Source organism: Prinia subflava, chromosome 24 (genome assembly GCF_021018805.1).
Source record: "Prinia subflava isolate CZ2003 ecotype Zambia chromosome 24, Cam_Psub_1.2, whole genome shotgun sequence".
Lineage (NCBI taxonomy): Eukaryota > Metazoa > Chordata > Aves > Passeriformes > Cisticolidae > Prinia > Prinia subflava.
The window spans coordinates 2,238,983-2,258,407 of record NC_086270.1 but is presented as its reverse complement, the minus strand read 5'-3'; the positions used below and the strand labels follow the sequence as shown (position 1 = coordinate 2,258,407).

Below are 19,425 nucleotides of genomic sequence, written 5' to 3'. Positions count from 1 at the left end.
GGATCAGCTGGAGCAGCGTCCTTGGATGTGCTGGAGCTCATCCCAAATTCCCGTCCCAAATTCCCGTCCCAAATTCCCGTCCCAAATTCCCGTCCCAAATTCCCGTCCCAAATTCCCGTCCCAAATTCCCGTCCCAAATTCCCGTCCCAAATTCCCGTCCCAAATTCCCGTCCCAAATTCCCGTCCCATCCCAGGAGGATTCCTGAATCCTCCTGGATGCCCGGGATGCTGCACGGGCACAGCAGAGCTTTTCCAGGCTCTGTCCTGGGAAGTTGCTTTTCCCTGATCCCACCTGGAAACTCCTTTTCCTGCTCCAGGACCAAAATTCAGCCCCTGATCCCACCTGGAAGTGCCTTTTCCCTGCTCCAGGACCAAAACTCAGCTCCCAGCCCCTCCCAGCCCTTCCACGTCCATCCCAAAAGTGAGAAGGATTTAAAAGAAGGGAATTTTCCCTTTTTCCCCCCAAAGAGAAGCCGGGAGCTCAGCCCAGCCCCGCGGGATGATGCTCCAGCCCCTTCCAGAAGGAAAGCCGCGTTTATCGGGAATACGCCGGGCTGGAAAAGCGAATTCCACGGGCTGGCAGCTCCCTCTCGTGGGGAAAAGAAAAGGCAGGAAGAGCCGGGATGTGGCCCAGATGTGCGGCACAGCTGGAGCGGGATTGGGAATTCCTCGGGAATTCCAGGGAGAAGGACCGGGATGAGTCTCTCCGGCAAGGGAGGCTCAGCCAGGCTGTTCCTGCCCCTCTCCCGCCAGGGATTTTTGGGATTCGGGACAGGCTTTGGATGTTTTCCAGCTGTTCCATCCCCACACGTGGGCTCCAATCTCTCTGGAATGGCATCCAAGCTGTTTCCTTATGGGATGAACTTCATCCCTCAAAATTCCGTACCCCACCACGGCCTTGCTTTGATCCAAAGAAATCCACAAATCATTCCAGCTATTAAGAATCCAGCTTGGTTTTATTGTCCATTTTTTTCCAAAAGTTGGTGTTTTCCTCGTCACAGTTATAAAATATTCTTATTTTTATCCCTATTTTACAAAGATTTACAGCTCTGGGAGTGACCAAGTTGGACCTGGGAATTCTCTTAAATAATCAAACCAGGATTTGAGCAGAGAGAGGGAAAAATTCCAGTTAAAAAAAAAAAAAAAAGGAAGGATAAAAAGGGAATTTCCATGAGCTCCTTCAAACATCACAGGGAGAGGGGTTTAGAAAATTTATTCCAATTTATTTTTGGGAGGGAAAGGGCACAGGGAGCAGGTTTGGAACCCCATGGATGGAAACAGGATTTGGGGGGGATTCTTTATTCCCAAATTGTACTGGTGGCGTGTTCCCACCCCAAAACCTTCCCAGGGCCGTGTTTTCCCTCATCCCGGCATTCCCAAGAACTGGGAAAATGTTGGGAGCTGCCCCCCATGGAATTGCAGTGCCGTGGTCTCTGTGGGGATGGATTTTTGGATTTTATCCCATGGGGAACCCCTCAGTACAGGGGGCCCTTGACGCTGCCCGGCTCCGTCAGGCGCGCGGCCGCGTACGCCGAGGCGCCCAGGCACGCGGCCGGCTCGCAGAACCCCGGGAATCCCGGCGGGCCCGGCAAGCCCGGCTTCCCCGCCTCGCCCGGGGCGCCCGGCACGCCCCGCTCGCCCGGCTTGCCATCCAGAGCGTGGCCAGGGATGCCAGGGAGACCTGGAATGGGAAGGGGATCTTCAGAGACCAGGATGGGTGGGGTTGAGTTGGGTTTGGTTGGGTTGGGGTTTGTTGGGTTGAGTTGGATTGAGTTGAGTTGGTTGAGTCAGGTTGAGCTGGGTTGGGTTGGGTTGGGTTGAGTTGAGTTGGGTTGAGTTGGGTTTGGTTGGGTTGGGTTTTGTTGGGTTAAGTTGGATTGGCTGGGTTGAGTTGGGCTGGGTTGAGTTGGGCTGAGTTGAGCTGGGTTTGGTTGGGTTGGATTTTGTTGGGTTGAATTGAGTTGAGTTGGGTTTTGTTGGGTTGGGTTGGGTTTTGTTGGGTTGAGTTGAGTTGGGTTTTGTTGGGTTGGGTTGGGTTGAGTTGGGGCACTGAGCCTCCAGAAACAGGGATTGGAGTTTGGGAATGCTGGTGAGGGCGAGGGGTGTGGGCAGAGCAATTCCAGGGAGCGGGAAAGAGGTGGCAGAGATGGGGAGGAAGGAAGGGAAGGATGATCCAGGTGGGAGGAGCTCACCTGGGATCCCTGGAGGACCCGGCATTCCCGGGTGACCATGGCCAACTTCTCCCCTCTCACCCTTCTCTCCTCTCTTCCCTGTGGGTACGGAAAAGAGGGAAGGGACCCATGGAGAGCCGGGATGGGGGAGGAGGCGCTGCCCCGCTCAGGGATGGGGACAAGTGTGGCAGTGCCACCCCCGGGACGGTTTGTACCACCCACCTTTGGGTCCAGCATTCCCGATCTGCCCGGCAGCTCCCAGGATTCCGGGGGCACCTCGGGGTCCCATGGGGCCGTGGGGACCCTGCTCACCGGGGGGCCCTGGGGGGCCGGGGGGGCCGGGGGGTCCCGTGGCCCCGACCCCGCCCAGGGCGGCTCTCTTGGCGCTCACGGCCACCTCTGCCAGCTGCTCTGTGGGGCAGAGAGGGGCCGGCATGGGATCCACGGGATCCAGGGGGTGGGACCCACGGGATGGGACCCATGGGATCCATGGGATCCATGGGGTGGGACCCACAGGATCCATGGGATGGGATCCACAGGATGGGATCAATGGGAACCATGAAATGGGATCCACAGGATGGGATCTACAGGATCTGTGGTGTGGGATCCATGGGATGGGATCAATGGGATGGGATCCACAGGATCTGTGGTGTGGGATCTATGGGATCCACAGGATGGGATCCATTGGATGGGATCGATGGGATCCATGGGATGGGATATATAGGATGGGATCGATGGGATCTGTGACACCCATGGGATGGGATTGATGGGATCCACAGGATGGGATCCACTGGATCCATGGGGTGGGACCCAGGGGGTCCATGGGAAGGGATTGATGGGATCCAGGGGATGGGATCCACGGGATCCATAGGATCCACAGGATCCATGGGATGGTATCTACAGGATTCATGGGATGGGATCCATGGGATCCACAGGATCCATGGGATGTGGTGGCCCTGCTCAGCCCTCACCTTGCAGCATCTTCAGCACCACGTCCACGATGTGCTGGTCCCCAGCATCCCGGCCCTGCCAGCACAGGGAATTTCGCTCCTTCTGTCCCCTCCCAGAGCCATTCCCAAATCCCAGCCCAGATCCCGATGCCCTCCCTGCATCCCAGGTCACCTTCCCACCCTGCTCCTCCCCGTCCTCTCCCAGTCCACGCTCTGCTTGCTCCGTGCACCCCACACACGGCATTTGAGCCCAAAGTGAAGATTTTAGGGAAAAATCCCAACCCTGCAAATCCCTGCGCTGGCTGGTTTATGTGGGGATGGTTCATGGATGGGAAAGGGAATTCCTGCCCGGGAAGGCGGGATCCCAGCCCTCCCAGCTCCTCCCCAGAGGAATGGGGAGGGAAGGAGAGGCAGCTCCTGCAGGGCCGAGCAGCTGCGGGCATGGGGAGGGGTGTGGGGTCGGGATGTGGGATCAGGATGTGGGATCGGGATGCAGGATCAGGATGTGGGATCAGGGTGTGGGACTGGGATGTGGGACCAGGATGTGGGATCGGGATGTGGGACCGGGATGTGGGATCGGGATGTGGGGTCGGGATGCGGGATCAGGGTGTGGGATAGAGATGAGGGATCGGGATGAGGGATCGGGATGAGGGATCGGGATACTCACGGCTGTGCCCCGCGGGCCCGGCATGCCCGGCACCCCGCGCTCCCCCACCAGCCCCCGCGGGCCCGGCGGGCCGGGATAGCCCCGAATTCCCGGAGCTCCTGCATCCCCCGAGGGGCCGGGAAAGCCGAGGTCTCCCTGGATGCCTTGCTGGAGGAGGGATGGAGAGGGGGGGCATGAGGGGCTGAGGCTGGGCTGAGCACGGGGGCTGCACAAAGAGAGGCCAAAATCTCCCTAAAAACACAGGCAGGGCTGGATCCCAAATGGGGATGGGGCTGCATCCCAAAAATTTGGGCTGGGGATGAATCTGAGTCTGGATCCTAAACTGGGGCTGAGCCTGAATCCAGGGCTGGACCCAAAAATTGGGGGCTGGGGCTGAATCCAGGGCTGGATCCCAGAAATTTGGGCTGAGCCTGAATCCAGGGCTGGACCCAAAATGGGGCTGAGCCTGAAATCAGGGCTGGATTCCAAAAATTGGGGCTGAGCCTGAATCTAGGGCTAGATCCCAAAAACTGGGCCTGGGTCTGAATCCAGGGCTGAGTCCAGAGGCTGAGCCTGAATTCACGGCTGAATTCCCAAAACTGGGACTGAGCCTGACTCCAGGGTTTAACCCCAAAGAGGAGCTGAGCCTGAATCCAGGGCTGGTCGTGGTCACTGCCTCCCATCTCCAGGGAAAATATTCCCTCAGCACCCGGCAGCTCCAGGGATCCAGCAGGATCCCGGCAGCTCCAGGGATCCAGCAGGATCCCGGCAGCTCCAGGGATCCAGCAGGATCCCACAAATCCTCCCACGTTTCGGGGCCCCCTCGGTCCCAAACCCCCTCACTCACCTGTCCCTTGGGTCCTGGCTCTCCTGATTCCCCCTGGGAACAGAGGACACGGGGAAGGAAATGAGGAGACAGCAGGAATTTCGGGATGGGCTGGGATTGAATTCCCAGCACGGGACGGGATCCCCCAGCATTCCCAGGAACCTTCTGGAAGTACTCACCTTCTCTCCCTTGAGCCCTGCCAGGCCGTGGACGCCGGGATCTCCCTAAAGGGAAGGCAAGGAGGGATGGGAACATTCCCAAAGTGGGATGAGGGGGGAATTCATGGAGAAAGCGCCTGGAGCCAGTGTTAAACCCAGCTCTGTTAAACTCGGCTCTGTTAAACCCGGCTCTGTTAAAGCCCTGCCACAGCCTGGGCTGTACTCACAATGCTGCCTTTGGGGCCGGTTTTCCCTGGAGAGCCCTGGAAAAAGGGAAAAGCGGGATCAGCCCAGCTCAGAGCAGAGCCCCCGCAAGGCCACCTCGCTGTCCCCAGGGCTGTCACCTTGTCTCCTTTGACTCCAGGCAGGCCTTGGGGTCCTGGGACGCCTGGTGGGCCCTGCTCACCCTTCGGCCCCTGGAAATCCAAGGAATGTGGGAAAATGAGTGAGAGGAGGAAATGGAAAGCCCTTTTCCCATCAGGGAATTCTGCAGCTGATCCCAAATCCCAGCTCTGAGGGGGGACAGGGCATGAAACGATGGAGAAGCCACACCAAGAGCGGTGATCTCCCAGGGATGCATTCCTGCCCCAGGAAAAGCACCAGAAATAATTAATTTTGGCTGTTTCTCCAGTGCAGGCAAGCTCTGGAGAGGGGCTGGGCGGCCTCCCCGCCCTCCTGGGATGGGAGGAAATTCCTGGCCCGGCTGGGGTCCCATTAATCCCGGAGTTATTCCCTAATCCCTCAGCAGCAGCGCAGGCACGGGGCTGACCCCGGGCTCAGGTTGGGCTGAGTCCTGCTGAGCCGGGCTCAGGTTGGGCTGAGTCCTGCTGAGCCGGGCTCAGGTTGGGCTGAGTCCTGCTGGGCCGGGCTCAGCATCCCCCAGCCCAGGCTGAGCGTGCCCAGGTCCAGCCTGGATCTGGGGACAACTCAGAGCATTCCCTGTGTCCCAGCCCAGATTTGGGGACAACTCAGAGCATGTCCTGTGTTCCAGAGTGAATCTGGGGACAACTCAGAGCATGTCCTGTGTTCCAGAGTGGCTTTGGGGACACTCACTGACTTTGGGGACAACTCAGAGCATTCCCTATGTCCCAGCCTGGCTTTGGGGACAACTCAGAGCACGTTCTGTGTCCCAGAGTGGCTTTGGGGACAACTCTGAGCATTCCCCATGTCTCAGTGCAGCTCTGGGGACAATTCACCAGATTTAGGGACAACTCAGAGCATTCTCTGTGTCTTTGGGGCTTTGGGGACAATTCAGGGCATCTGGGATCTGGGGACAACTCAGAGCATTCCCCATGTCCCAGCCCAGATTTGGGGACAACTCAGAGCATTCCCTGTGTCCCAGAGCGGCTTTGGGGACAACTCAGAGCATCCCCCATGTCCCTGATCAGCTCTGGGGACAGCTCCGAGCATGTCCCGTGTCCCAGCCTGGCTTTGGGGACAACTCACCGCCTTTGGGGACAACTCACCGCCTTTGGGGACAACTCACCGCTCTGCCCTGCTCGCCGGGGGGCCCCACGAGGCCACGCTCGCCCCTGTCACCCTGCGGGAAGGAGCGGGGTCAGGGCCAGCCCCCCTGGCACTGCCACACCCCGCGGTGTCCCCGCGCTGTCCCCGCGCTGTCCCCGCGCTGTCCCCGCAGTGTCCCCGCGGTGTCCCCGCTCACCTTCAGCCCGGGGACGCCCTGCGGGCCCTGCTCACCCCGAGGTCCGGGCTCGCCCTAAAAACGGGAGAGAAAAATCCCCCAAGGACGGGGCTCAGCTCGTCCTGCCCCGGGAGGGGTGGCCCTGTCCCTGTCCCTGTCCCTGTCCCTGTCCCTGTCCCTGTCCCCGCTGCGGGGTGGTGACAGCAGCAGCCACCTCGGGGGATTCCCGGGGCGAGGATTCTGCTTTTGTCTTGCAGGAAAAAGGGAAAAAAGGGAAAAAAGAGAGAGATGAGCGCCGAGGCTGTCCCCGGCAGGGACACGGGGACATCTCCGTACTTACGAGCTGCCCTGGGGCACCGGTGGCACCGGGGTGGCCCCGAGGACCCGCTTCACCCTGTGGAGGGAGAGACAAGGGGGTCAGGGGGACGGGGAGGGGACACGGAGGGGACACTGGGACACGGAGGGGACACGGGGACAGGGAGGGGACAGGGGGACACGGAGGGGACACGGGGACAGGGAGGGGACAAGAGCCGCGGGGTGGATGCTCAGAGGTGTCACCCACCTTGTCACCTGGGCCACCTTTGCTTCCCGGCTGGCCCGGCAATCCCTAAGGAAACAAAGCCCGGGCACAGCTCAGTGTCCCCACGGGGACAGTGCTGGGCCTGGCACAGGGTGTCACCCCTCAGGGGACAGATCAGTGTCCCCGCAGGGTGCTGGCCCTGGCACAGGGTGTCACCCCTGGGCACAGCTCAGTGTCCCCACGGTGACAGTGCTGGCCCTGGCACAGGGTGTCACCCCTCAGGGGACAGCTCAGTGTCCCCGTGGGGTGCTGGCCCTGGCACAGGGTGTCACCCCTGGGCACAGCTCAGTGTCCCCACGGGGACAGTGCTGGGTCTGGCACAGGGTGTCACCCCTCAGGGGACAGGTGGGGGTCCTGCACTCACAGCTTGTCCCCGGTGTCCCGGCGTTCCTGGGCGTCCGGCCTGTCCCGTGCCACCCTGCGAGTGACAGAGGGGGTGTCACCAGCCCTGGGGTGCCCCTGGGGTGGCAGGGGACTCCTGCCCAAGGGGGGGACACTGCTGTGACCCCGTGGCCAGGAGCTGCCGTGCCATGGGCCGTGATTCCCTTTGCCACCCCCGCTGTCCCCAGCACAGCGGGTGGCACTGCCACCTCTCTCACCTTCACTCCCGGGATGCCCGGGGTGCCATCCTTGCCATCGATGCCCGGGAGACCCTGAGGAGGGGGAGGAGTGACTCCCTCGGGTGTGACACCTCAAAGGGACTCAAAGGGGACAAAAAAAAAAGTGGGAAGGGAAAGGGACACTCCAGGACCGTGCTGGAGGGGACAAGGACACACAGTGGCACCACCAGGGACAAGGGGCTGGTGCCCAGGCAGGGCACAGGTGCCACCAGCTGTACTCACATTCTCCCCCTTGGGGCCAATGTCACCCTGGGGTCCCCTGATGCCACGGCCACCCTAGAGCAGGAGGGGACAAGTGGCAGTGTCCTGCTGGCGCAGGGGACAGAGCTGGGGGACAGAGATGTCCCTTTCCACATGGGAACGGTGCCAAGGTGGGGCAAAGGGGACACTGGCACTGGGGGTGTCACCTACCGGCTCTCCCTTGTCACCAGGGTCCCCAGGTGGTCCCTTGGGGCCTTCCCTGCCCTGGAGGAGAGAGGGAAATGAGGATTGAGCAGGGCCAAGTGGGCTCCCAGAGCACCCAGGGGTGAGGGGGCACCCACCGGCCGCCCCGCCGCTCCGATGCTCCCGACCATGCCCTTGTAGCCTGCAGGACCCTGCAAAGAGAGCGTGGAAAGGCCAATTCCCACCCCAGTCCAGAGGGAGCACCCTTGGGACCGCCCAGCACGGGAGGGAGCACCCTTGGGACCACCCAGGACGGGATGGAGCACCCTTGGGACCACCCAGCACGGGAGGGAGCACCCTTGGGACAGGCCAGCACGGGAGGGAGCACCCTTGGGACCACCCAGTCCAGAGGGAGCACCCTTGGGACCACCCAGTCCAGAGGGAGCACCCTTGGGACCACCCAGCACGGGAGGGAGCACCCTTGGGACAGCTCAGCACAGGAGGGAGCACCCCTGGGACCACCCAGTCCAGAGAGAGCACCCTTGGGACTGCCCAGTCCAGAGGGAGCACCCTTGGGACCACCCAGTCCAGAGGGAGTACCCCTGGGACAGCCCAGCACAGGAGGGAGCACCCTTGGGACCGTCCAGGATGGGAGGGAGCACCCTTGGGACTGCCCAGTCCAGAGGGAGCACCCTTGGGACAGCCCAGTCCAGAGGGAGCACCCTTGGGACACCCCAGTCCAGAGGGAGCACCCTTGGGACAGCCCAGCACAGGAGGGAGCTGCTGGGAGGGCTCTCCCTGGGATCTGCAGCCCCCATCCCGGACCCAGGGGTGCCCCCCGCACTCACCGTCTCACCCTTGGGTCCTGCCGGGCCAGGATAGCCCCTGAGGCCCTGAGGTCCCTGCAGGGAAGGAAACCACAGCCAATTTAGCTGGGAAAAAAATTAAAAAACGAGAACAGCCCAGGGGGAAGCAGCAATTACAGCAGAACCCGACCCCAAACACGAGGAATTCCAGTCCCTCCTAATTCCAGAGGCTCCCACCAGGTGCTTTTCCAGCTGTCAGTTCCATAACTCCAAACCAGAGCCGCCTCCCCGTGCCAGGCTCTGGGCTTCAAAGCAGCTTTGCCCTTTCCTGGCGTGCGGGGCTCAGCCCAGTAATTGCTTTTCATCTTCAAAGTGCTCCGAGAATTCCAGGGGCTTTCATTTCGAGGGGGACTCAGGGGACAGCAGGGATTTATCCCAAATTATCCCTGGGAACAACCCAGGTGCCCGTGGGGCTCTCCAGGGGGAGAGGGATGGGATGAAGGCTTTGCTGGGAGCGGGAACACGCCGGTGTCACCTCCCTGGCGTGTGGGGACAAGGACAAAGAGGCCACCCCCGGCTCCTTGGGGCACAGAGGAGAAGAGGAGTGAAGGATTTACCGGAGGGCCTGGCACTCCTTGTTCTCCAGAGGCACCAACGTCCCCCTTGGGGCCCTGGCAGGGAGAGAAAAGGGAAAGTTGGGGTGACAGGGGGACAGAGCACCCTGGGGACACCACAGCCCTCACTCAGCACGGGATGGGGACAGGGGACACAGCCACCACAGGAAGGCCACCCTGCTGTCCCAATCCCACCCTCAGGTCCCAATCCCACCCTGGTGTCCCACCCCCACCCTGCTGTCCCAATCCCACCCTGCTGTCCCAGTCCCACCCTGGTGTCCCATTCCCACCCTGGTGTCCCACCCCCACCCTGGTGTCCCATTCCCACCCTGGGGTCCCATCCCCACCCTGGTGTCCCAATCCCACCTTCGCGTCCCAATCCCACCCTGGGGTCCCATCCCCACCTTGCTGTCCCATTTTCCTCTTTTCTCCCTTCTTCCTTTCCCTTCCCAAAACTCCTCCCCTGGGTCCAGCCCCACAGGGACAGCCACACCTGGATCCAGCTGAGATCCTGCTGGGATCCTGCTGGGATCTGGCTGAGATCCCACTGGGATCCCATTGAAATCCTGCTGGGATCTGGCTGAGATCCCATTGAGATCCTGCTGGGATTCTACCAGGATCCTCCCGGGATCCTACTGAGATCCAGCTGAGATCCAGCTGAGATCCAGCTGGGATCCAGCCGGGATCCAGTGGAGCACTCACCGGCTCTCCCTGCTTTCCGGGCTCTCCGAGGGCTCCGGGGCGGCCTCTGTGTCCCTGAGGAGGGAGAGGAAACCGTGAGGACAATCCCTGGTGGTGGCACCATCTCGGGGGCCACGTCCCACAGAGCCACCCTGCCACCACACCCCACCCTGGGGTGCCTGCGGGGGACGTGGTGGAGCTCAAAATCCCACAAGTGACAATGGGGATGGCTCAAAATCCCACTGGGGACATTGGGAGTGACTCAGATGCCATTGGGGACATTGGGGGTGGCTCAGAACCCCACAGGTGACAAAGAGGGACTTGGAGACCCCACTGGGGACAATGGGGGTGGCTCAGATCCCATTGGGGACATTGGGAGTGGCTCAAAATCCCACTGGGGACATTGAGAGCAGCTCAGAACCCCACAGGTGACAATGAGGGACTCAGAATCCCACCGGGGACATTGGGGGTGGCTCAGAACCCCACCAGGGACCTTGAGGATGTTCAGAATCCCACAGATGTCTCTTGAGCTTTGGCACAGGGTGCCACCCCCAGGAAGGGGCTGGGGACCCACAGGGACCTTTCCCACAGCCCCTTTTCCTCCAGGCCTCCCTGTCCTGGCGCTCCGGAGATCCCAGGGAAGGATCCTTCCCTCCACCACACCCTGCAGGTGACAATTCCCGTTTTCCCCCCCACGGCAGCTCCAGGACTTCCTTACCTTCAGTCCCTGCAGTCCCTGGGGGCCCTTGGGACCCGGGGGGCAGCTGGTGGGGCACTGGGAGGAGAGCAAGGACAAGGATGAGCTGGGAATGACCTGGAGAATCCCGGGAGGAGAGGGAGGTGGGACCCAGGGGACACCCGGGTCACAGCAGGGGACAAGGTCACGGCAGCTCTCACCAGGAAATCAGCGCTGCCTTCCAGGCCTTGGAGGTGTCCCGGGAGGCCCTGCAGGGAAGGAAACCATCCATGATTTCCTGGAAATCATCTCCATGGCAAAGCATTCCATGGTTTTACAGGAGCAGGGAGCAGGGAACGGGGTGGGGGTGAGAGCCAGAGCCCAAATTCCAGCCCCAGTCCTCGGGATGAGCCTGGGGAAAGCTTCTCCCTCCTGGAGGGGGCTGGGAGATACTCACGGGTTTCCCTGGGGGGCCTGGGGGACCCCTGGGGCCGTCGGGTCCGGGGTCACCCTGGGAAGGAAGGGCAGGAAAGGAGAATTTGGGATGGGGAGGTGGAGACCCGGAGAGCCGGGATGTCCCAGCAGGAATGGGGGGAAGCTCCATTCCCGCTGTTTTGGGATCATCCCTGGTCACCCCAGGAGCCCTGGAGGGCAGGGAAGCAGCTCCTGCTGGAAGGGGGGAGGTTTTTCCGTGCCCCCTCCTGACTCCTCACCTTGGGTCCCGGCACCCCGATCTCCCCGGGAAGTCCAACCTGGCCCGGGAGCCCCTTAGGGAGAAGGGAGAGAAATCCATGGAATCATGGAATCCATGGAATGACAGAGCTCCCCTCCCGATCCCTCCCCTCCTGCACAATTCCCAGCAGGATCCCGGACCCCATCCCAGCCCAGCACTTACGGGGGGTCCCGGCAGCGAAGGACCCTGCAACAAAAAGCAAGAATTGGTTCAAATTCCCCAAATCCCCCCGAATTCCTGCCCCGAGGAGGGTGATTCCCACCGAGGATGGAGCAGGGGGGTTTGGGGGTGCCCACCCCACCCATGGGTGCAGCAGATACTCACAGGGAGCCCCGGTGGCCCCGGGAGTCCGGGCTGGCCCTGCCGGGACACAAGAGGAGAGTCAGCAGCTGGAAAAGGAGGATCTGCTCCAATTCCCCCTCCCGGGATCAGCCCCAGGGACAAAAACTGCATCAGGCGGATCCTGAATCCACGGATCCCTTCCAGAGGGAGGGGAGGGCCCCAGGCTGGGCCCGGAGGGGAAGGGGGAGCCTGGGGAGGTGGGAAACTGGGAAGGTGGGAAACTGGGAAGGTGGGAAATTGGGAAGGTGGGAAACTGGGAAGGTGGGAATTTGGAAAGGTGGGAAATTGGGATGGTGAGAAATTAGGATGGTGAGAAATTGGGATGATGGGAGCTTGGGAAGGTGGGAACTTGGGAAGGTGAGAATTTGGAAAGGTGGGAAACTGGGAAGGTGGGAAACTGGGAAGATGGGAAACTGGGAAGGTGGGAATTGGGAAGGTGGGAATTGGGAAGGTGGGAATTGGGAAGGTGGGATCCTGTGAATGAGGGATCCCGGGAATGTGGGATCCCGGCGCTGCCCCTCACTCACTTTAACCCCTGCCCTGCCGATGGGTCCTGGCTCCCCCTTGGCTCCCGTCAGGCCCTGCAAGGGAAGACACACAGGGAGTTATTCCCGTCCCTCCTGCTCTCCAGCCGGGAATTCTGGCTGGGCTGAGCCCATCAGGAGGGTGGAATCTCACGGGGTCCCCCCACCCTGGGCACATCCAGCCCTGGCAGGGACACGTGGGGAGCTCCCCCCGTCCCTGAGCCCACCCAAACCTCCCCCGGCACCCCTGAGACCCCACCCAGGGGACCTGGGGACAGGCAGGGCGAGGTGGCAGCTCCGTCCCCTTCCTGCCACCACCTCTGTGCCAAGGAGGGGACAGTGGCAAAGCCACCGGTGCCACCCCACGGCTGCCAAGGAAGTGGGGACAGCAGGAGACACAGAATCGCTTCAGATTCATCCTGGGGGACACAAAGAGGGGCTCTGATGGGATCCCAGAGGTGGGAGGGGTGGAAGAAGCAATTCCTGAGCTCATTTGGGATTCCCAAGGTGGGAAGGGGTGGCAGAAGTTCTGCTGGGATCCCAAAGGTGCAAAAGGGTGGCAAAAGCTCTTCCTGAGTTCATTTAGGATTCCAAAGGTGCAAAAGGGTGGCAAAAACTCTTCCCAAGCTCATCTGGTATTTCCGAGGTGGGAAGGGGGGACAGAAACTCTTCCTGAGCTCTGCTGAGATCCCAAAAGTGGGAAGGGGTAGCAAAAGTTCTGCTGGGATCCCAAAGGTGCAAAAGGGTGGCAGAAGCTCTTCCCGAGCTCATTTGGGATTCCCAAGGTGGGAAGGGGTGGCAGAAGCTCTTCCCGAGCTCATTTGGGATTCCCAAGGTGGGAAGGGGTGGCAGAAGCTCTTCCCGAGCTCATTTGGGATTCCCAAGGCGCTTTCAGCTCCTGCCCAAAGGGATTTGGGCCCGTTTTTAGGTGTGACAGACCCCGGGGATGCTGTGACCCCCCCGAGGGCAGGGACACCCCGAGGGGACAGGGGACAGTGCTCACATCAATGCCCGGCTTCCCTGCGGGTCCATCCGGACCGGGGGCTCCAGGCTCGCCCTTGACACCCTGGGAAAGACAAAAAAAGTGGGATCAGCTCGGGATGGGCCCCTCTGGAAGGAGCAGGGTCACCGAGGGAGGGGCGGGTACTCACCGGGGAACCGGGGGCTCCGGCGGGGCCTTTGTCACCCTGCGGAGAGGGGACAAAGGGGACAAGGTGGGACAGGGGTCCCTCACCCCACGGAGGGGATGGGGACCCTGCCCCAGCCCTAGGGCAGGAGGGGGGTGCTGGGTCCCACAGGCGGGGCAGGAGGGTGCGGGGAAGGGCGGGTTGGGGTTTTGAGAGGGTTTTATTGGGGTTTTGAGAGGGTTTGAAGGGGTTTGTGAGGGTTTGAAGGGGTTTGTGAGGGTTTGAAGGGGTTTGTGAGGGTTTGATGGGGTTTTGTGAGGGTTGGAAGGGTTTTGTGAGGGTTTTGTTGGGGTTTTGAGAGGGTTTGAAGGAGTCTGTGAGGGTTTGAAGGGGTTTGTGAGGGTTTGAAGGGCTTTGTGAGGGTTGGAAGGGGTTTTGTGAGGGTTGGAAGGGGTTTGTGAGGGTTTGAAGGGCTTTGTGAGGGTTGGAAGGGGTTTTGTGAGGGTTGGAAGGGGTTTTGTGAGGGTTGGAAGGGTTTTGTGAGGGTTGGAAGGGGTTTTGTGAGGGTTGGAAGGGTTTTGTGAGGGTTGGAAGGGGTTTTGTGAGGGTTGGAAGGGTTTTGTGAGGGTTGGAAGGGGTTTTGTGAGGGTTGGAAGGGGTTTGTGAGGGTTTTGTTGGGGTTTCTGAGGGTTTGATGGGGTTTGTGAGGGTTTTACAGGGATTTTGTGAGAGGGGGGTTGTGAGGGTTTTTTGGGGGGTTCTGAGGGTTTGATGGGGGTTTGAAAGGGTTTTGTTGAAGTTTTGTGAGGGTTTTTATGGGGTTTGTGAGGGTTTGATGGGGTTTGTGAGGGTTTTTATGGGGTTTGTGAGGGTTTGATGGGGTTTGTGAGGGTTTGAAGGGGTTTGTGAGGCTTTGATGAGGTTTCCAAAGCGCTGCGGCCGCTCTGGGTATAAATAACACTAAAATAACCCCACATCCTGGAGAAAGGGCTCTTTCACAGGGCTCCCCCCTGTTGGGGCCCCCATTCCACAACCCTTGGAGCATCCAGAGCCACCATCCCCACCCACACCCCTCTGCAGGAACCCCACTGGGATGTCACTGTCACTGTCCCTGTCCCCCCTTCACTGGGCACCTCTGCACCCCAACCTCCCCATCCTGCATCCCCCAAAAACCAATCCAGGCCCCCACTCCCGAGCTGGATTTGGGGTGCAGCCTCCTGTGCCGAGCTGGGGCTGCTCTGCCTGCCCTGAATCAGGAGCAGGAGCAGCACGGTGGCCCCGTGGCCCTCACAGTGTCCCTTTTGTGCCCTCCCTCCCTCCCCACACGTTCCCGGGCACTCACGTCGATGCCGTCGGCTCCCGGCACTCCTGGGGGACCGGGGGGCCCTCGTGGGCCAGGCTCTCCTGGTGGCCCTCGCTGTGGTGGGAAAAAGGGACGGGATCCACGTCAGGATGTGTGGGAATGTGCCAGGAATCCACTCCCAGGGAGCTGGGATGGGGAACACCCCGCGGGGTCAGGGGTACCCCGGCAAGGGCATGGAGGGGGAAATCCAGGACGTTTCCTCACACTGCTCCTCATTCCTGCCTTTTTCTATCCCGTTTCTCCCATCTCCTGCCCTGGTGTCCTTGGGGAACACAGCGGGGTCTCCATGGGGTGATGGCAGCGGTTTTAGCCCTCCTTCCCTGGTGTCCAAGGATCTCCTGCCCCAGCGGAGCAGGGATCTCCAGGGTGTGACATTTTTACCCTCTTTCCCTGGTGTCCAAGGATCTCCTACCCTGACAGAGCAGGGATCTCCAGGGTGTGACATTTTTACCCTCTTTCCCTGGTGTCCAAGGATCTCCTACCCTGATGGAGAAGGATCTCCATGGAATGACATTTTTACCCCATTTCTGCTCCCTCTTTCCCTGGTGTCCATGGCCTCCACCCTGACAGAGCAGGGATCTCCAGAGAATGATATTTTTACCCCATTTCTGCTCCCTCTTTCCCTGGTGTCCAAGGATCTCCTACCCTGATGGAGAAGGATCTCCATGGAATGACATTTTTGCCCTCTTTCCCTGGTGTCCATGGATCTCCTGCCCCAGCAGAGCAGGGATCTCCAGGGGTGACATTTTTACCCTCTTTCCCTGGTGTCCATTATCTCCTGCCCTAACAGAGTGAGATCTCCAGGAGATGAAAATTTTTTACCCCATTTCTGCTCCCTCTTTCCCTGGTGTCCATGACCTCCACCCTGACGGATCAGGGATCTCCAGGGGTGACATTTTTACCCTCTTTCCCTGGTGTCCATGACCTCCACCCTGACGGAGCAGGGATCTCCAGGGGTGACATTTTTTCCCCACCTCTGCTCCCTCTTTCCCTGGTGTCCAAGAATTTCCTGCCCCAACGGATCAGGGATCTCCAGGGAATGACATTTTGACCCTCTTTCCCTGGTGTCCATGACCTCCACCCTGACGGATCAGGGATCTCCATGGAATGACATTTTTACCCTCTTTCCCTGGTATCCATGACCTCCACCCTGACGGATCAGGGATCTCCAGGGGTGACATTTCTACCCCACCTCTGCTCCCTCTTTCCCTGCTGCTCCCGCCTGCACCCAGCAGGATTTCTGAGCATTCCCACCCCGTCTCCATCCCCGTTTTTCTGCCGCTCCCCGCCAGCACAGGGTGTCCAAAGGTCCCTCCCAGCTCCGAGTGACATTTCTGGGAGCGCTGGCAGGACTGAGGTGAGCCCCAGGGTGGGGTGGGCACCCCCAGCCCCTCCGTGCTGCTCCCCTGGGCCGGGCTGGCTCCGCTCCCGGGCTCTGCACAAAAGCTCCATTCAGGAGCTCCATCCTGGCTTTGAGGTTTGCACAGGACTCGGCAAAGAAAGCTCTGTTATCCTAACAGGGAGCTCGGGGGGAAGAGGAGATTCCAGTGCTGCGGACTGAAGCCCTGGTGTTCCTGGAAATTGGAAGCTGGGCTGCACTCCTGCAGGCTGGATTGATTCAAAAATTAAATATTTTTAAATATTAGCTTAAGAAATAAATAGTTTAAAAAAATTTTTTAAAATTCAATTTAAAGAGTAAAAAAAAATGTAAATTTAAAAATTAAAATAAAAATTAAAATAAAAAAATTTAAAAATTAAAATAAAAATTAAAATAAAAATTAAATAAAAATTAAAATAAATATTAAATAAGAAATTAAATAAATATTTATAAATACAGAAGCGAAAATAAACAGTAAAATATTAATGTTTAGTGGTAAAAATTTTAAAATAATAAATAAATAAATATTAATTAAAAATAAATTTTAACGATAAATATAGGAATAAATGTAGATTGAGAGGTGCTGCTGGTTCATGTACACAACAGGAGAGCCCCAGCACCACCCTGGATCAACCCCTGAGCCGGGGAGGGAGCGACATCCCTGGGATGGCCCCTGAATGGCACCTTTGTCCTGCCCGAGGAACGAATTCCAAAGGGTTCCTTGTTCCCAAAATTCCCACATCCCCCTTGCTCCGCTCCCCTGCCCCCACGAGCCCACCCCGGGTTCCAACAGCTCAGGAGCCACATGGAAAAACTTCCCCGAACATCTAAAATCTGATTTATTTCTTGTTACTTTGCAGCTGTAAAGCAAGGAGGGTTTGTCCGGGTGGAATCGCACTGCCTGCCCCTCTCCAGGGCTCACATTCCCTTTTCCAGATCCATTTTCTCCTGGCCCTGGGTGAGCCTGGAGAGTCCCCGGGGACCCCCGGGACAACCCCGGGAGGGTCAGAGCCCCCCGGCCCTGCTCGGTCCGGACCTGCGGCACATCCCGGGAGAGCAGCAGCGAACTTCCCAAAAAATCCAGCGGGACAGGCAGAGCCCCCCACTGCTGCTCAGGGGGCAAATCAACCCAAATTTATTCAGCAAACAACTCCCGACTTTCCAAGTCTGCACGGAGAGGGGTCGGGGCTCTGTTCCCACCCTCCCGGGGGGAATTCCTGGGAAAAGCAAAGGGGAAAGCGCGGGGGGAATAAATCCAAAGTGCTGAGCGAGGGAGTGGGGACGGGGAATGTCCCCTGTCCATGCCCTGTCTGTGCCCTGTCCGTGCCCTCTGTCCATCCCTTCTCCGTGCCCTGTCCGTGCCCTGTCCGTGCCCTGTCCATCCCCTGTCCGTGCCCTGTCCGTGCCCTGTCCGTGCCCTGTGTCCATCCCCTGTCCATCCCCTGTCCGTGCCCTGTCCGTGCCCTGTCCATCCCCTGTCCGTGCCCTGTCCGTGCCCTGTCCATCCCCTGTCCGTGCCCTGTCCGTGCCCTGTCCGTGCCCTGTGTCCATCCCCTGTCCATCCCCTGTCCGTGCCCTGTCCATCCCCTGTCCATCCCCTGTCCCTGCCCTGTCTGTGCCCTGTCCATCCCCTGTCCGTGCCCTGTCCGTGCCCTGTCCGTGCCCTGTGTCCATCCCCTGTCCATCCCCTGTCCGTGCCCTGTCCATCCCCTGTCCATCCCCTGTCCATCCCCTGTCCGTGCCCTGTCCATCCCCTGTCCGTGCCCTGTGTCCATCCCCTGTCCATCCCCTGTCCATCCCCTGTCCGTGCCCTGTCCATCCCCTGTCCCTGCCCTGTCCCTTCCCTGTGTCCATCCCCTGTCCATCCCTTCTCCGTCCCTTCTCCGTCCCCATCCCCGCACGGCACTCACGAGCTGCGCCAGGCACAGGCAGGACGCTTGGAGCAGGAGCCAGAGCTGCGACACGAGGGTGACACGGGCCATGGCTGGCACCGAGCGCGGCTGGCACCGAGCGCGGCTGGCACCGAGCGGCCGCGGCCCCGGCTCGCAGCGCACCGGGACAGCGGGCGGGCAGGGGGCGGAGGAGGAGGAGGAGGAGGAGGAGGAGGAGGAGGAGGAGGAGGAGGAGGAGGAGGAGGAGGAGGAGGAGGAAGGGGCTCATTAATATGGAGCAGGTCCCCGCCCCTCTCAGGTGAGCCCGCGGCTGCTGCGGGCCGGATGGGGACAGAGGGTTTGGCACGACGGGGACAGATTTGGCACGACTGGAAAGGGATTTTTCACGACGGGGACAGGATTTGGCACGACGGGAACGGGATTTGGCACGATAGGGACAGGATTTGGCACGACGGGAACAGGATTTGGCACCATGGGGACAGGATTTGGCACCATGGGAACAGATTTGGCACGACAGGGACGCGGTTTGGCACGATGGGGATGGAATTTGGCACGATGGGGACAGATTTGACTCCACGGGGACAGGATTTGGCACGATGGGGACAGGATTTGGCACGATAAGGATGGAATTTGCCACCATAGAGACGGGATTTGGCACCATGGGAACAGATTTGGCACGATAGGGACGCGGTTTGGCACGATGGGGATGGAATTTGGCACGATGGGGACAGATTTGGCACAATGGGGACGGAATTCGGCACAACAGGGACAAAATCTGGCACCGACGAGGGGCTGGGACAGGACAGGGACGCGCTCGGGAGCTGCTGCCGGGGCCAGCCCGGCCAGGCGGTGTCCCCCGCGGTGTCCCCATCGCGGTGCCACCCCAGCGCCGCTGGGTGCTGTGGCTGCAGCTCCCCCACACCCTGAGAGGGGGGCGGCACTGGAACCAGTTCCTGCCACCCAGGGAAGCTCCTGGGGCATTCCCGCCCCAATTCCTGCCCTGTGAGCCCCTCGGGGGTGTCCCCATGTCCCCAGAGCGGCGCTGGCAGGGAAGGTGGGGTCACAGAGACAATTTCCATGGGGGGGTGCGTGTCCTGCTCACAGCCCTGCTCCCATTACAGGGGATGATTCATCCCGGGCCATTTCTTCTTCTTCTTCCTCCTCTTCTTCTTCTTTCTCTTCTTCTTCTTCCTCCTCTTCTTCCTCTTCTTCTTCTTCTTCTTCTTCCTCTTCTTCTTTTTCTTCTTCCTCATCTTATTCTTCTTCCCTTTCTTCCTCTTCTTCCTCTTCTTCCCTTTCTTCCTCTTCTTCC

The 19,425-nt window shown here is 59.9% G+C and overlaps 1 protein-coding gene across 1 annotated transcript; it reads right to left on the bottom strand.

The window, feature by feature from the left end:
* Nucleotides 1–740: 740 nt before the first annotated feature.
* Nucleotides 741–18,267, bottom strand: COL9A2 (collagen type IX alpha 2 chain). The gene is made up of 32 exons (XM_063418912.1): nucleotides 18,132–18,267; nucleotides 14,823–14,897; nucleotides 13,505–13,540; nucleotides 13,357–13,419; nucleotides 12,357–12,410; nucleotides 11,812–11,847; nucleotides 11,650–11,673; nucleotides 11,468–11,521; nucleotides 11,212–11,265; nucleotides 10,976–11,023; nucleotides 10,797–10,853; nucleotides 10,100–10,153; nucleotides 9,401–9,454; nucleotides 8,826–8,879; nucleotides 8,136–8,189; nucleotides 8,005–8,058; nucleotides 7,816–7,869; nucleotides 7,573–7,626; nucleotides 7,338–7,391; nucleotides 6,956–7,000; nucleotides 6,734–6,787; nucleotides 6,415–6,468; nucleotides 6,238–6,291; nucleotides 5,096–5,167; nucleotides 4,979–5,014; nucleotides 4,773–4,817; nucleotides 4,615–4,647; nucleotides 3,789–3,935; nucleotides 3,143–3,197; nucleotides 2,394–2,582; nucleotides 2,193–2,270; nucleotides 741–1,681 (listed from the first exon to the last, which is right to left on the bottom strand). The coding sequence occupies exons 1-32, from the start codon at nucleotides 18,201–18,203 to the stop codon at nucleotides 1,476–1,478; spliced, it is 2,073 nt and encodes a 690-aa protein (XP_063274982.1). The 5' UTR covers nucleotides 18,204–18,267; the 3' UTR covers nucleotides 741–1,475.
* Nucleotides 18,268–19,425: the final 1,158 nt, after the last annotated feature.

What these genes read in the sequence shown, in the direction of transcription:
- COL9A2 (XM_063418912.1), bottom strand. Translation starts at nt 18,203, where the DNA reads ATGGCCCGTGTCACCCTCGTGTCGCAGCTCTGGCTCCTGCTCCAAGCG. An exon ending in CTGGAGTCAAAGGAGACAAG is followed by an intron (nt 5,015 to 5,095) that starts GTGACAGCCCTG and finishes CCCTTTTTCCAG; the next exon opens with GGCTCTCCAGGGAAAACCGG. An exon ending in CGGGCCCGCGGGGCACAGCC is followed by an intron (nt 3,198 to 3,788) that starts GTGAGTATCCCG and finishes CTGTGCTGGCAG; the next exon opens with GGCCGGGATGCTGGGGACCA.